We start from the raw sequence: 16,885 nt of genomic DNA, 5'->3' as shown, positions 1-16,885 counted from the left end.
GGTGGCTACACTAAACAACAGATTTTTAATGTAGACGAAACAGCCTTATATTGGAAGAAGATGCCATCTAGGACTTTCATAGCTAGAGAGAAGTCAATACCTAGCTTCAAAGTTGCAAAGGACTGGCTGACTCTCTTGTTCAGGGCTAATGCAGCTGGTGACTTTAAGTCAATGCTCATTTACCATTTCAAAAATCCTAGAGCCTTTAAGAATTATGCTAAAACTACTCTTCCTGTGCTGTATAAATGGAACAAAGCCCGGGTGACAGCACATCTATTTACAACATGGTTTACTATTTTAAGCCCTCTGTTGAGAATTACTGCTCAGAAAAAGGATTTCTTTCAAAACATTACTGCTCATTACAATCCACCTGATCACCCAAGAGCTCTGATGGGAGACGTACAAGATTAATGTTGTGTTCATGCCTGCTAACACAATATCCATTCCGCAGCCCATGGATCAAGGAGTAATTTTGACTTTCAAGTCTTATTATTTAAGAAATATCCTTTGTAAAGCTACAGCTGCCATAGACAGTGATTTCTCTGACGGATCTGGGAAAAGTAAATTGAAACCCTTCTGGAAAGGATTCACCATTCTAGATGCCGTTAAGAACATTTGTGATTCATGGTAGGAGATCAAAATATCAACATTTACAGGAGTTTGGAAAAAGCTGATTCTAACCCTCCTGGATGACTTTGAGGGGTTTAAGAGTTCAGTGGAGGAAGTAACTACAGATGTGGGAACAGCAAGAGAACTAGATTTAGAAGTGGAACCTGAAGATGTGACTGAACTACTGAAATCTCATGATAAAACTTTAACAGATGAGAAGTTGTTTCTTATGGATGAGCAAAGAAAGTGGCTACTTGAGATAGAATCTACTCATGGTGAAGATGCTGTGAACATTGATGAAATGACAACAAAAGATTTAGAATATTACATAAGCTTAGTTAATAAAGCAGCATCCCTTCCTCTACACTCCCGTAGTCCTCAGTTCCATCTCAACGGCCTGGAATTTGGCCATACATAGCATTGACATTTTTAGCAACATCCTGGTCATGGCAGTAGACCCTTTCCCCACAGCTCTTGGTTCTGAGTCCTCATCAGAATCACCCTTAATGTTCGTAATTCTACTAACAGACTTTTCAAGGCAAACTACAGCCTTACTATGAAGCAAATAAAAATTCTTCCAGATTCTACCCATTACCCAATTGCAAAACCACTCTCTGGTAGTTTGTTAGTACTGCTATAACAGATCTACCATGTGGGTGGCTTTAACAAACAAATTTATTTTCTCATGGTTTAGGAGGCTGTAAGTCCAAATTCAGGGTACTTGTTCTTGGAAAAGGCTTTCTCTGTTAGTTCTAGGGGGAAGGTCCTTGTTTCTTTCAGGTTCTGTTCCTTGGCAATCTTCGTGTGGTGTGGCATGTATCTTCCCCGATCTGTGCTTCCTTTCCTCTGTGCCTAATGTGTTCCTTGTATATCTCAGAAGTAACTGCCTTAAGATAACACCCTACGCTGATATGGCCTCATTAATGTACGAAAGTAAACCCTATTCCCAAATGGGATAACATCCACAGGTATAGAGTTACAATTTACATAGATATTTTTGGGAAGCACAATTCAATCCACAACAAATTCCATGTCCCTGGGGCAAGTAATCTCAATCTTTTCCCGTTTATCATGACGTTGCTTACTAGCCCAGATGTGAGGATTTTTGTTTTCTTTTTCTTGAGGCGTAATCCATAGTGAAGGCTATAGTCTTTGATCTTCATCAGTAAGAGTTCAAGTCCTCTTCACTTTCACCAAGCAAGGGTGTGTCAACTGCATAACGCAGGTTAAGGAGTCTTCCTCCAATCCTGATGCTCCATTCTTCATCATACAGTCCACCTTCTTGGGTTACTTTCTCAGCATATAGACTGAATCGGTATGGTGAAAGGATACAACCCTGATACACACTTTTTCTGACTTTAAATCACGCGGTATCCCCTTGTTCTGTTTGAATGACTGCCTCTTGATCTATGTATAGGTCCTCATGAGCACAATTAAGTGTTCTGGAATTTTAATTTTTTTCAATGTTATCCATAATTTGTTAGGATCCACACAGTCGAATGCCTCTGCAGAGTCAATAAAACACAGGTAAACATCTTTCTGGTATTCTCTGCTTTCATCCAGGATCCATCTGACATAACCAACAATATCCCTTGTTCCATGTCCTCTTCTGAATCCAGCTGAATTTATTGCAATTGCGTTGATGTACTGCTGCAGTTGCTTTGGAATGAACTTCAGCAAAATTTTACTTGTGTGTGATATTAATGATAATATTGGATAATTTCTGAATTTGGTTGGATCACTTTTCTTTGGAATGGACAAAAATTTGGATCTCTTCCAGTCAGTTGGCTAGGTAGCCATCTTCAAATTTCTTAGCATAGACGAGGGAGTACTTCCACTGCTGCATCCATTTGTTAAAACATCTCAATTGGTATTCCATCAATTCCTGGGACCTAGTTTATCGCCAATGTCTTCAGTGCAGCTTCGACTTCTTTCATCACTACCACTGGATCTTGATCATAGCCTAACTCCTGAAATGGCTGAATGTAAACCAATTCTTTTTGGTACAGTGACTCTGTATTTGTTCCATTTCCTTTTGATGCTTCCTGCATCATTCACTATTTTTCCACAGAATCCTTCACTATCGTAACTCGAGGCTTGAATTTTTCTTCAGTTCTTTCAGCTTGAGAAGTGCTGAGCATGGTGTTCCCTTTTGGTTTTCTAACTCCAGGTCTTTGCACGTGTCATTATAATCCTTTGTCTTCTCGAGCCGCCCTTTGAAATCTTCTGTTCATCTTTCACTTCATCATTTCTTCCTTTTGCTTTAGCTACTCAACATTTAAGAGCAACTTTAAGTCTGTTCTGACATCCATTTTAGTGTTTTCTTTCTTTCCTGTCTTTTTAACAACCCCTTGCTTTCTTCATGTATGATGTCCTTGAAGTCATTCCACAACTTATCTGGTCTTTGGTCATTAGCATTCAATACTTCGAATCTATTCTTAAGACGGTCTCTAAATTCAGGTGGAATATATTCAAGGTCATACTTTGGCTCTTGTGAACTTGTTCTAATTTTCTTCAGCTTCAGCTTGAACTTGCATAGGAGTAACTCATGATCTGTTCCGCAGTTGGCCCCTGGCCTTTTTTCTGACCGATGGTATTGAGCTTTTCCATCATCTTTCCACAGATGTAGTTGATTCGATTCCTGTGGATTCCATTTAGCAAAGTCCAGGTGTATAGTCAACATTTATTTTGTTGAAAAAGGTATTTGCAATGAAGAAGTTGTTGGTCTTGCAAAATTCTATCATGCAATCTCTGGCATTTTCTAACACCAAGGCCATAATTTACAACTACCAATCCTTCATTTTCAGCTTTCACTTTCCAATCACCAGTAATTATCAATGCATCCTCATTGTGTGTTCTATCAATTTCAGGCTGCAGGTATTGGTAAAAATCTTCAATTTCTTCATCTTTGGCATTAGTGGTTAGTTCGTAAATTTGAATAATAGTTGTATTAACTGGTCTTCCTTGTAGGCACATGGATATCATTCTATCACTGACAGCATTGTACTTCAGGATAGATCTTGAAATGTTCTTTTTGTTGATGAATGTAACACCATTCCTCTTCAATTTGTCATTCCCAGCATAGTAGACCATATGATTGTTCAATTCAAAATGGTCAATACCAGTTCATTTCAGATCACTAATGCCTAGGATATCAATGTTTATGCATTCTATTTCATTTTAACGATTTCCAATTTTCCTAGATTCATACTTCATACATTCCCATTCTGACTAATGGATGTTTGCAGCTATTTCTTTTCAGTATGAGTTGTGGAACATCAGCAGATGAAGGTCTCGAAAGCTCTTCTCAAGTCATATTTTGAATACGTTTCAACCTGAGAAGCCTATTTTCCAGCACTATGTCAGACAATTACCAATTCTTACACCACGTACTCTCTACTTGTTTGCTGGGTTCTATAATTCACTGCAATGGACACACAACTCAGACAATACAATTATGGGGTTTATTAGGGAAGTAACAGGTTACAACTAAGGATCAGAAATGACTAAGAATAGTTTTTCAGTTAGGACAGCCTCTTCTCCAACCTGTCTCTGGCCCTCGGCCAAGCCTCTGCCCTGCTTGGGCAAATGTTACAACGCTCTTTAGTTCCTCTGTCATGTCTAGAGGCACCCCACTCTGCCAGTAAGCCTCCTTCCTGAAGGCACTCAGCTTTCTTACTCTGAGCCAGGGAGGTCACTACACCATCTCCTGTCAGTCTGGTTCTATTTACCTCTTCTACTATTTCTCTGCTGCTGCTTCCCACTGTCTTGCCGTCTTCAGTGTTATAGCTCTGTCTTCTGGGTCTAAGAGGATCTCAGTGCAGGCATCCTAGGTTCAAAGGATGTACTCTATACTCATCTTTGTGGTTGTAGTTCCTATTCTGCTCTGGGATTGACTCTCATTTAAGCCTAGTGAAATGGCAAAACTGACCAATCCCCTCATTAGTGTTCCATACACCTCATGTGCATAGTTCCACTCCCACAGGGTTCCATGCACTTTATTTACATTAGCTGCAAGCTGTCCAATCCCCTTGGTGGGCCAGAAGCACCTTATTTGCCTATTCCCACCCAATCGTGTGGGAGTCACAAAGACTATGGCTAGAAGGGCCATATTAATTCACTGTGCTGCAGGACTTCCTCAAAAAGTTAATCATAAACCTACCACGACACAAACTCCACTGCTATACACCTGAGGCTTGAAAAAAGCAATGCAACCACACACGTGTATACCAATGTTCACTGCAACACTATTCACAATCATAAAAAGGTGGGAACAACCTACATGTCCATCAATGGATGAAAGAATAAAATGTACATACAACAGGATACTAATCGGCCATAAATAATACCCTTATTCATGTTATAACATGGATGAACATTAGAAAACACTCTGCTCAGTGAGGAAAGTCAATCAGAAAAGAATACTGTATGATCTCTGTTACACGAAATAACGAAAATAGGCTAAGTATAAAGATTAAAGTTCAATAATTGTTACAAGTGGTCGGAGAAAGGCAGAAAGGAGGCATCATTGTTTAGAAAACGTTTCGATTTTATGGTGATAGAAAGTTGGTAACAGAGATGGTGATATTTGCATAGCAGTATTGATATAATCGATGTCACTAAACCGTACAGGTGGAAAATGTTGAACTAGCAAACATTGTGTTATGTATAGTTGTATCACAATAAAAAAAAATTTGCAGGCGAATGTAATATGTAAAACATTAAAGACATTAAAAACAAAAAGGAAAAGTCTAAATCTTCTTTGGATCTTAGCTTTAACAAACCTGACAACTCTAATACTTTCGGAAAACTAGAGAAATTCTGTTTTCTTGGGTGGGACAATGGAGACTCGGTTTGTTTCTAACCATTAAATGTTTCATCATCATAACATTTATATATATAGACAAATAAGAATATCTAAACAGTTTGAGTCTAGGTCATGACTGATCCTTTTACTGGAAGCATAGGTTTAGCTAAGAAATTCAAAATAAATACATGGAAGAAATTCTGTGTCAAAACTCACCTTGTTCATGGTAAATTCAACTCCAACCAATGCTAGTAAAATAAATAAGCACACATGGTCTTTCTTAGAGACTCTCATGTTTTGAAGCTATGTAAGATTATCAGGGCTCTGGAACTGAGGTGAGGTGGAGACGACTTGCGAATTCGTTGAGTGGAGCTTTTTTCATGGTATGTTTGTATTTATCTTTATTAATATGTTCATGGATTTACTTATATTACATAAACTTAATAAGCTGAAAAGCTATCATTCCACTTCAATATACTTTATCAAATTTCAGTAAATAAAGCCAGAGACATCACATTCAGTTTTCACTGGAACACACCAGAATCACCAAGCAGACGACACTGGGGCCAGAGCCTCCTTGACACAAAAGTCGGACATGGATTTTCCTTTTGAAGAAAGGACATAAATGTTGCTTTGAAAGTTTTGGGAAGATGGAGCCCAGTAGATGAAATAGCACTGCCTACATTTCCCAACATGCTTCCTCTTTGGGACCCAAGCCCAAGAAGGCTATTCTGATTCCAGCAGTTTTGGATGAGCTGCAGGCTAGGCAGGTGTGGGCAAAAAGAGTTGAGGTCTGCTCTGGAGCACCCACTGAGGTTGGAGCAACCAGGAACCATCTAAGGACAAGCCAACTATAACCTGGCATCACCACCTCTGGACCCTCCTAATTCTCTTGCATGGTAACATGTCGATCTGCCTGCTACAGAGGCGAAAACTTACTTCAGCAATGTCAGTGGAGGCAGTGAGTGGTAAGAGGGCTACCAACTGACTCGCTAGCTTGGATGTGCCTATCTACTCCCAGGTTCCACATTAGGACATAGTATGGCCAAGACCTGAGAATTTTTATTTTCCTTCCACAAAACACTTGGTTGGGCCCTAGGCTCAGAAGAGGTTAGCAGTGGTAGTGGTGGTATAGCCAGGAGGCCCATACACATAGGTCTGTGGTCTAATTTAGATGGCTTCAAGCCACCCCCTCCCCTTAGCAAGTGCGGGGCTGCTTGTCAGATGAGCCACCCACCTGAATGTCCTTCACTGATGCCAGTGAGAAACGTGTACTAGATTCCTTCAGAAAGCATCTGCTCCAGATGTCAGAAGCAACTGTAATTACACATTGCTAGAAGGAATACAAAATGGCACATCTTTAAAAAAGACTGGCAGTTTCTTATAAACATACACCTACCATATGACAGCAATCACACTCCCAGATATATGCAAGAAAAATGAAAACTTTATGCCCACATAAAAATCTATGCAAGAAACTTTATTTCAGCTTTGTTCATAAAAAATGGAAACACAACTGTCCTCCAATGGTGAATACACAAACTGTGGTATGTCTACAGAATAGTACCAAACAAAAAACTTCTGATACATTCATCAACATGGATGACTCTCAAAGATACTATGCTAAGTGAAAGGAACCAAAATAAAAAATCCACATAGTGAATAGTATCTATAAGGACAGTTGCTATGAACAATGAATGTAAAAAAAGTGAAAATTAGGGAGAAGCAAAATGAAAAATTAATCACAATCTCACCTTTGGAGGCGAATCCTTGTTAATGTTCTGGAATGAACTGTGTATCAGCTGGTTTGTAGGCACTTATAAAATGTAAAACACTTATGTGTAAATCTTTACAAACTGTCATCATGTGTATACCCTGTCATTCACACATTATGCAAAGAGTTTTTCCCGTAGTTCAAACATTTCTGGAAATAACTCATTTAGTGGCAATTAAATGTTCTGATGTGTGGTAAAGGATTTACTGAACTCCCCTACTGGCAGATACTGACTCTCATGCTATCCACCATCTATCACTCCTATTAACAAGCACCATCACGATATCCAGGAATTTCCATAGGATGACTCTACAAGAGGAACTGCTGCATTAAGGAAAGGTCTAATTTGAAGGCTTCTGCTACCTGCAGTCACCATTTCCCAGGCTGCTTACATGAGGAATCAGTGAGGCAGCTCCCAGTTCAGCATGTGGTAGTTAGATAAACTTCCAGGACCAACATTCCCGTGTCTACTCCCATTAATACAGAAACTCCCAACTCTCCAGGTCCTACAGTAGGTGTGCACACCAGGTGTAGCAGCATCCATTACTGCAGCTCAGACAAGCACCCGCAGCTTCATATCTTGGCCTAGCATACACTTTGTCAGAACTACTAAAACAGGGACTCTGTCAGTAAGAACAGGCTTGGTGCCCATGCAGGATGGAAGCTCCACTGCAGCTATGCTAGGCTGGGCTCTGTGGAGGCCCACCATGGCCTTGGGACCTCAGAATGATCCATCCTTCCATGCAAACACTGCTTTTAATACCACCATGTGAGACAGCAGTACTTCTGTGGGTTGATTCTGGGTTAAAACTTTCTGTACAGTTTCCTTATTGGTAAACCAGAGATCACGATAGTAGCAGAGAGAATAAACGGGATGCAATAGAAAACAGGTCCACTACAACACTAAACATACGGTATAATCCTGATGCTGTTAAAAATATTGGTTTTCATCCAAGGAAAGGTGAAAACAAATAAAATACCAAGAGTTGTAAAAAGGGATGAAAACTACTCAACATCATCATATATACAATGTACTGTTTCTCTTCAATATACTTACTCGTGTGCTCCAAAGGATAGGGCCATCTTAAAACTCTCCCATATTCCTTACAAACGTAAGGACTCCACTGTTAGTATGTTTACAGAAGGAATAATAGCTAAAGACTTTTCCACATTCCTTACATTCATAAGCTCTCTTCCACCGTGAGCTCTCAGACATGTAGCAAAGAATGAGGAATGCCTAGAGTCACACAATCCTTACATTCATAAGGTATCTCTGCATTGTGAATACTGTGTATTCAGTGAGCTTTGAAGACTAAAAGCTTTACCACATTCCTTATAAATTCTCTTTACTGTGGGTTGTTAAATGATTAGTGAGATGTACCAACTGACTAAATGCTTTCCCATATTCCTGACATTTATAAGGCTTCAGAGCACTGTGTGTTCTTATATAGCTAACGAGGGATGAGGGATGACTAAAGACCCTCCACAGCAAGTTCTTCTACATTTACTGAAAGATGAGGACTGACCAAAGACTTTCCCACATTCCTGACATTCATAAGGCTTCCCTCCATTGAGTTCTTATATGTTAGAAGGGATGAGGAATAACTAAACGCTTTCCCACATTCCTGACATTCATAAGGCTTCTCTCCACTGTGAGTTCTTATATAGCTAGTGAGGGATGAGGACTGACTAAAGGTTTTCCCACATTTCTTACATTCGTTAAGACTACTCTCCGCTGTGCATTTTTATATGGCTAGTGAGCGAGAAAGAATAACGAAAAGACTTTCCCACATTCTTTACATGCATAAAGCTTCTCTCCAGTGTGAATTCTTAAATGTTTAGTGAGTGATGTGGAACAAGTAAAGACTTGCCCACATTCCTTACATCCATAAGGCTTATCTCCAGTGTGAGTCCTTTTATGTTTAGTGAGGTTTGAGGGCCGACTAAAAGCTTTCCCACATTCCTTACATTCATAAGGCTTCTCTCCACTGTGAGTATGGAGAGGGATGAGGCCCAGTTAAAGGCTTTCCCACATTCCTTACATTCAAATGGCCAATCTCCACTGTGAGTTCTTATATGTATAGCGAGGGAGGCAGTATGATTAAAGGACTTCCCACATTTCTTACATTCGTAAGACTTTTCTCCACCTTGAATTCTTACATGTTTAACGAGGGGTAAAGACAAAGATTTCCCACATTCTTTACATTCATAAGGCTTTTCTTTGGAATAGGCAAAAACGATCTCTTCCAGTCAGATGACCAGGAGACTGTTTTCCAAATTTCTTGGCTTAGATGAGTGAGCACTTTTGGTGCTGCATCCATTTGTTGAAACATTTGAATTGGTATTCCACCAATTCCTGGAGCCTTGTTTTTCACCATTCCCTTCAGCGCTGCTTGGACTTCTTCCTTCATTACCATTGGTTAATAATATGCTACCTCCTGAAGTGGTTGCAAGTGGACCAATTGTTTTTTGAACAGTGACTGTTTATCCCTTTTTTTTTTTTTTTATGTTTCCATCTTAGGAAACTAGAAAAATCAGAGCAAGTTAAATTGCAAGTAAGCAGAAAAAAAGAAATAAGAAAAATTACAGAACACATCAGTGAAAATGAAAACAGGAAATCAACACAGATATTTAACAAAACAAAAAGATGGTCCTTTGAAAAATCAATAAAATTGATAAATACTTCCAAAATAATTTTATGAAGCCAAGATTACCCAAATACAAAACAGACAAAGATATTACAGAAAAGAAAAACTACAAACCAAGAGCTCTCATGAACACAGAAGTGAAACTCAAAAAATATTAGGAAATCAAATCCAACAATATATAAGAAAAATCATACACTACAACTATGCAGGATTTATTCCATGTATGCAAGGCTGGTTCAAAACTAGAAAATCGATTAATGTCATCGATCCTATCAACAAATTAAAGAGAAAAATCACACAAATATACCTATATAGAAAAAGCATTTGACAAAATCCAACACCCATTAATGATAATTCTCAGCAAACTAGGAAAAGGTAGGAAAGGTCCTCAACTTGATAAAGAACATCTACAAAAAACCTACAGCTAACACATAGTTACTGTTAAGAAACTAGCTCATTTCTGCTAAAATTGGAAACAAGGCAAGGATGTCTCCACTCACCACTCCTATTCCACATTGTAGTAGATGTCGTAAGTAATACAATAAGACGAGAAAAAAAAAAAGGTATTCAGACTGGTAAAAGGTTGTGGTATGAATTAGCATGGCCTTTCTTGCCATGGTCTCTTGACTCCCACCCAGGTGACGGGGGCGGGGGGGCTGTGCAAATAAGATGATTGTGGCCCACCAAGGGGACTGGTCAGTTTTACCTTAAAGAGAGCCAACTGCAGAGACAAGAGCCCAAAATCACCAAGCCAGCAGAGACCCACAGGACAGACAGGAGACGGTGCAGGGGGCTTCTGGGCCCACTAAGCAGGAAAGCTGAGTGCCTTTGGGAAGAGACTGAGGGCCAAGGAGAAGCCTATGCCTGACTCAAGAATTTGGGACTTGCCAGCCAGCCTCCACAACCACGTGAGCAATTTCTTTTATACGGTTCACGAGTTCTGTGAGACAGTTCGTGAGTTCTGTGAGATGCTGCAGCGAATTAGGGAATCCAAAGATGGGAGGGAGCATACTGGGGGGAGAGGGAGTAGCTGATGCTAGAGATGATGGAGTGGTATAGCAACTAGGAAAAGATGGACATTTGGGACGTCTTTAACATCTGCCACATACGAACCATCTTTGTGCTCATCCTTCTAAAATAATTTGTTTAAAGGTATTCAGTCTTTGTTAACAGTTGAAAGGACTATGCAGACAATCCCGAAGACTCAACAAAAGAATTCCTAAAACTAATAATCCTACCAAAGATGCAGCGTGTTGTTATTGTTGTGAGGTGCCGTCCAGTCAGTTGCAACTTACAGCAACCCTATGTACAAGAAAACGAAACACTGCCTGGTCCTGCAACATCCTTAAAATTGTTACGTTTGAGCTCACTGTTGCAGGCACTGTCAATCCATCTTGTGGAGGGTCTTCCTCATTTTTTGCTGACCCTCTACTTTACAAGCATGATGTCGTTCTCCAGGGACTGGTCCGTCCTGATAACATGTCCCAAGTACGTGAGAGAAAGTCTTACTATCCTGGCTTACAAGTAGCACTCTGGCTGTATTTCTTCCAAGAAAGATTTGTTCATTCTTCTGGCAGTCTATGGTATACTCAATATTCTTCACCAACATCATAATTCAAAGACATCAATTCTTCCTCAGTCTTCCTTATTCACTGTCCAGCTTTTGCATGCACATGAAGCAACTGAAAACACCAAGCTTGGGTCAGGCGCACCTTAGTCCTAAAAGTGATATCTTTGTTTTTTAACACTTTAAAGAGGTCTTTTGCAGCAGATCTGCCCAATGCAATATGTCATTTGATTTCTTGACTGCTGCTTCCATGGGTGTTGACTGTGGAAACAAGTAAAACAAAATCCTTGACAATGTCAATCTTTTCTCCATTTATCATGATGTTGCTTACTGTTCCAGTTGTGAGGATTTCTGTTTCTTTATGTTGAGGTGTAATCCATCCTGAAGGCTGTGGTCTTTGATTTTCATCAGTAAGAGCTTCAAGTTCTCTTCGCTTTCAGCAAGCAAGGCTGTGTCATCTGCAGATCGCAGGATGTTAATGAGTCTTCCACCAATCCTGATGCCACATTCTTCTTCATGCAGTCCAGCTTATGGAGGATAAAAGGTTAATATACAAAAATCATTGCTTTCTTATATACCAATGGAGAAAAATTAACATTTGGTATTAAAAATACAACAGATTTACATGAGCAACAACAAAAAATGACAGTATAAATCTTACAAAATAGGTAAAAGATCTATATGAGGAAAACTACAAAACTGATGAAAGAAATCAAAGAATAGCTAAATAAACAGATATATTCCAGGTTCATGGGTAGGAAAAATCAATATAGGTAAGACGCAGGTCTTCCCAACTTCATCTATAGATTCAGTGCCATCCCAAGCAAAAGCCCAGAGAGTTATTTTGGGGATAGTGACAAACTTTTTTGTAATATTTATATGAAAACAGCAAAGACTCAGAACAGGCAACATATTATTGAAGAGAACAAAGCTGGAATACTGACACTGTACCACTTCATGATTTACCCTAAAGCTACAGTAATCAAGACAGTGTGGCAGTGGTTAAAGAATAGACAAATCCATAAATGCAACAGAAGAGAAAGCCCAGAAATAGACACACACAAATAGAATCATTTGATCTTTGAGAAAAGACCAAGGACAAATCAATGATGAAAGAATAGCCTTTTCAATAAATGATACGAGAAATAATTTACATATAAATTGAAAGGATTCTAGGTACAGACAGCTTTCACAAACATTAACTCAAAATGGATCAAAAACAGAAATGTCAATGCAAAACTAAAAAACTCCAAGAAGATGGCACAGCAGAAAATCTAGGTGATCCTGCATTTGACAATGACTTTTTAGGTATGACACTAAAAGCATAATCCCTGACATAAAAAAAAAAAGAAGATAAATTAGATATCATTAAAATTAAAAACTTTTGCTCTGCAAAAAATACCGTTAAGAGAATGAAAAGACAAGCCACCAAGTGGGGGAAAATCTTTCCAAAACACATTATCTGATAAAGGACTGCTATTCAAAATATACAAAGAACTTTTTCTTAAAACAAGAAAACTAAAACTCAATTACAAAATGGGAAAATCAGACATCTCACTGAAGAAGATACACAGATGACAAGCATATGAAAAGAAGCTCAACATCATGGGTATTCAGGTTAATTACAAATTAAAACACCAGTAAGATAAACCTGTTGCCATCAAGTCGGTTCGAACTCACAGGGACCCTACAGGACAGAGCAGAACTGCCCCACAGGGTTTCCAAGGAGCACCTGGTAGATATGAACAGCCAATCTTTTGGTTAGCAGCCAAGCTTTTAACCACTGTGCCACCAGAGCTCCATCATCCTATGTATCAGAATGACTGAAATCTAAACCACTAACAAAACCAAATGCTGTTGAGAATGTGGAACAAAAGTAACTCTCAGTCACTGCTGGTGGGATACCGCCAGTTTGGAAAACAGTTTGGCAGTGCTTACAAAACTGAACAATCTCTTACCATATGATCCAGCAATTGCACTCCTTGGTATTTACCCAAAGTGAGTTGATAGTGTACTTCCACACAAAAACCTAGAGCTTTTTTCATAATTGCCAGAAATTGGGGGCAACCAAGATGTCCTTCAATAGGTGAATGGATAAGCAAACTGGGGTGCATCAATGTTCTTGATGTTTGCTGTGGAGTCAGCCACTGACTCATGGCTACCACATGCAAGGGATCAGACTCGTGATTCATAGGGTTTCCACTGGATGAGTTTTCAGAAATAGATCATCAGGCCTTTCTTCCTAACCTGTCCGAGTGTGGAAGCTCTGCTGAAACTTCATAATCACAGCAACTCACAAGCCTCCAATGGTGGCTATGCTTGAGGTGGATTAGCTAGTATCGAATCTCTGTCTCCTGCATGGAAGGTAAGAATTCTATACCAGTGAACCAGAGGGCATCCATACACTGGAGTATTATTGACCAGAAAGAAAAAATGAGCTATCAAGTCACAGAAAGACATGGTGGAACCTTAAATGAATATATTGCTCAGTAGAAGAAAATTTGAAAAAACTACATACTATGTGATTTCCATTATAAAACATTCTGGAAAAGGCAAAACTAAGGAAGACAATAAAAAGGTGGCAGGGTTTCATGAAGGGGGGAAAGGGATGAATACATGGAGCAAAAAGGATTTTTAGGGCAGTGAAATTATTCTGTACGATACGATAATGGTGGCTATAAGACATTATGCATTTGTCAAAACCCATAACATGTAAAGCCAAAGAGTGTCCCCTAATGTAAATTATGGCCTTTAGTTGATAAGAATGTATCAATATTGATCAATTATAAAAAAATGTAGCACACTAATGCAAGATGCTATGGAAAACTGAAGAGGGAAGAAAGAGGAAGTAGGGCTATTTGGGAACTCTACACTCAATTCTTCTGAAACCTAAACATGCTCTAAAATATAGTTATTAAAAAACAAAAATGGATGAATAGAAAATCAAATAAACTAAAATATGTAAGTCATTCTTCTATGTACTATAATTGGGATACAGCAATGAAAAACTCAGAGATCTCTAAGGGTTGGTTAGTCAGAAATTAGCAATCCACCATTAAATTATGCATCTTATGTAAAGGTGATGAGTGCAATGGAAAAAAAAAGTAGAGCAGGATCTAGAGTACTGACAGTGCTAAAAGCATAAGTAGCAGTATTAATTAGGCTATTCACAGTGAGCTTCATTGAAAATAAGACTTGAGGGATGTGAAAGGTATTACCCATAGGATATCCGAGAAGAGACTGTTCCAGGAAGAGGAAACAGCCAGAGCACAAGCCAGAAGGTGGGAGTGTGTCTTGCCATGTTTCAGGGAGAGCAAACGGCCAGTGTGACTGAAGCAGTGACAGGTGGAAGAGTAACAGCAGAGGGATTTGGAAAGGTGATTGGGGTCGGTGACCGAATCATATTCTGGGGAACTTGTTGGCCACTGAAAAGACTCTGGTTTCTAACCTATGTGAAATGCACAGCAACTTTATACTTTGGAGAAGAGGAAACTGATGTCACAGCTCTTAAAGAACCAGTGTGTAGGGGACAAACATAAAAGCTAGGAGATACATTAGAACATTATGGCCATAATCAGGTAAGAAATGATGACAGTTGAGACTGGAGTGGTGGCAGTAAAAATGTGTGTGTGCAAGGGATGCCTAGACTTTTAAGGTAGAGGCAACAGATTTTCCTGATGAACTGATGGCTGCAGATGTGAGAAAGAGGTGGCAAGGATGAATCCAAAATATCTGCCCATGAAAACTGGAAGGATGTGGAAGGCTGCGGGGGAGCACATCTTATGGAGGATGCAGAGGTTCCTTGGAGCCTGCTGAGACCAAAATAAAGACAAGATGTAAAAGAGGGAAAGACATATAAAAAAGGAAGTCTTTGAAAGAGTTGTTCACAGGGGGAAAGAAAGGTCTCTTCAACAGATCGTGCTGGACAAACCTAATTTCCACATGCAGAAGAATGAAGCTAGATGCCTGTCTCACATCATATACAAAAACTTATTCAAACTGGATGACCTACATATGAGAGCTAAAACCATAAAAATATTGTTTATAATGGCCCCAAAATGAGAGCTTCCCAAACATCTCAGAGAACTGTTAAAATAATATATTCCTACAAGAAAACATTACTGAGCAATTAAATAAACAGCCCATTAAGAGTCTTTCTGACATACATTTAACCTAAAAGAAAGGACAAAAAAGTACATATGATTCTATTTGTTTACAACATAGACCATCAAAAGCAAAATATATGTATTTAGGTATGCTGATGTAGGTGATAAAAATATAAAGAAAAACAAAGAAACGATCATAAATGCTGAGATACTGATTACATCAAGAGGACAGAGTGAAGATGGTGACTGAAAACCCACTCATGGTGTTCATTTTATGTTTCACTCAACTGTAAGTTTATTATAAATTTTTCTGCATGTATGTCAAAAACATTTATTAAATTTAGAAATGGATAGAAACACGCACAATCTAAAAACGAGCATACACAAAACATGTGCATCAAAGAACATACATACTGAAAACTTCAACACTTTCCCAGCAGAACCAGGTAAAAAATGACGCTCATTATTTCATTCCTATTCAACATCATGCTAGAGATTGTTGATGGTATGTACCAAAAAAGAAAAACGGTAAAGCAATAAAATGTTTAAGGTTGGTGGGGTTGGGGTTGGAAGGAGACCCACCCCAATCCATGTTACAGGTTAAACAATTATATATGTAGCGCTTCCAAAAGATGGCACAGACGATTATAGGATTGACAGATTTAAGCAAGTATTTGGATAACAAAATATCAAAGTAAGATTATTCTATGTATTTCATTTACAGACACCAGAATCAATGAGTAGAGAAATTAATTTCAAAAAGATAACATATATTTTAGTAAAAATAAGATACCAAAAAGGAGTGTAATTAATAATGGTGCAATGGTTAGCACTCGGCTTCTAACTGAAGGCCAGTGGTTTGAAACATCAGCGGCTCTGTGGGAGAAATGACCTGGCAATCAGCTCCTGTAAACATCACAGCCTAGGAAACCCTCTGAGGCAGTTCTACTATGTCATACGGGGTCGCTATGAGTCAGAATGAGTCAATGGCACACAACAACAATGAAAAAATTATGAAACATTATTAACTGACATCCAAATGAACTGAAATAAAAGAGCATGCTCTTAGAAAACTCTTCACAAATATTAATAGATCATTACTTCCATAACATTCTAACCAATTTTATTTTTTATACAGTAAAATGTAAGAAACCCAAAACCCGTGTAAGGGTGGAAACTTGTCAGAGAAGGAAAAAAATATTTTCCACTAAAACAAGAAATAGAAAAGTGGTGACTGAACCTTGTCACAGCTGGAAACTTGCAAGACTGGGAAAAACAAAGCAGTCCCGTTGAGTTCCAACTCTCACAGTTTTCATTGTATCATTTCACACACACACACACACACACACACACACACACACACACACACACACA

General features: G+C 38.9%; 1 protein-coding gene across 1 annotated transcript in view; it reads right to left on the bottom strand.

Moving 5' to 3' along the window:
- Positions 1-6,318: 6,318 nt before the first annotated feature.
- Positions 6,319-16,885, bottom strand: part of LOC101346492 (zinc finger protein 260-like) — a 76,700-nt gene continuing 66,133 nt past the window's right edge. The window contains exons 6-7 of the mRNA XM_023733254.1: positions 8,966-9,193; positions 6,319-8,879 (exon numbers count right to left, since the gene is read on the bottom strand). Of these exons, the coding sequence (XP_023589022.1) occupies positions 8,663-8,879; positions 8,966-9,193 (445 nt within the window). The 3' untranslated portion in view covers positions 6,319-8,662. The remainder of the gene's footprint in view (positions 8,880-8,965; positions 9,194-16,885) is intronic.

The sequence above is a fragment of the Trichechus manatus genome, unplaced genomic scaffold (assembly GCF_000243295.1).
Source record: "Trichechus manatus latirostris isolate Lorelei unplaced genomic scaffold, TriManLat1.0 scaffold00057, whole genome shotgun sequence".
In the NCBI taxonomy this organism is placed as follows: domain Eukaryota; kingdom Metazoa; phylum Chordata; class Mammalia; order Sirenia; family Trichechidae; genus Trichechus; species Trichechus manatus.
The sequence above is the reverse complement of the archived record's forward strand: the minus strand, read 5'-3'. Positions and strand labels throughout refer to the sequence as shown.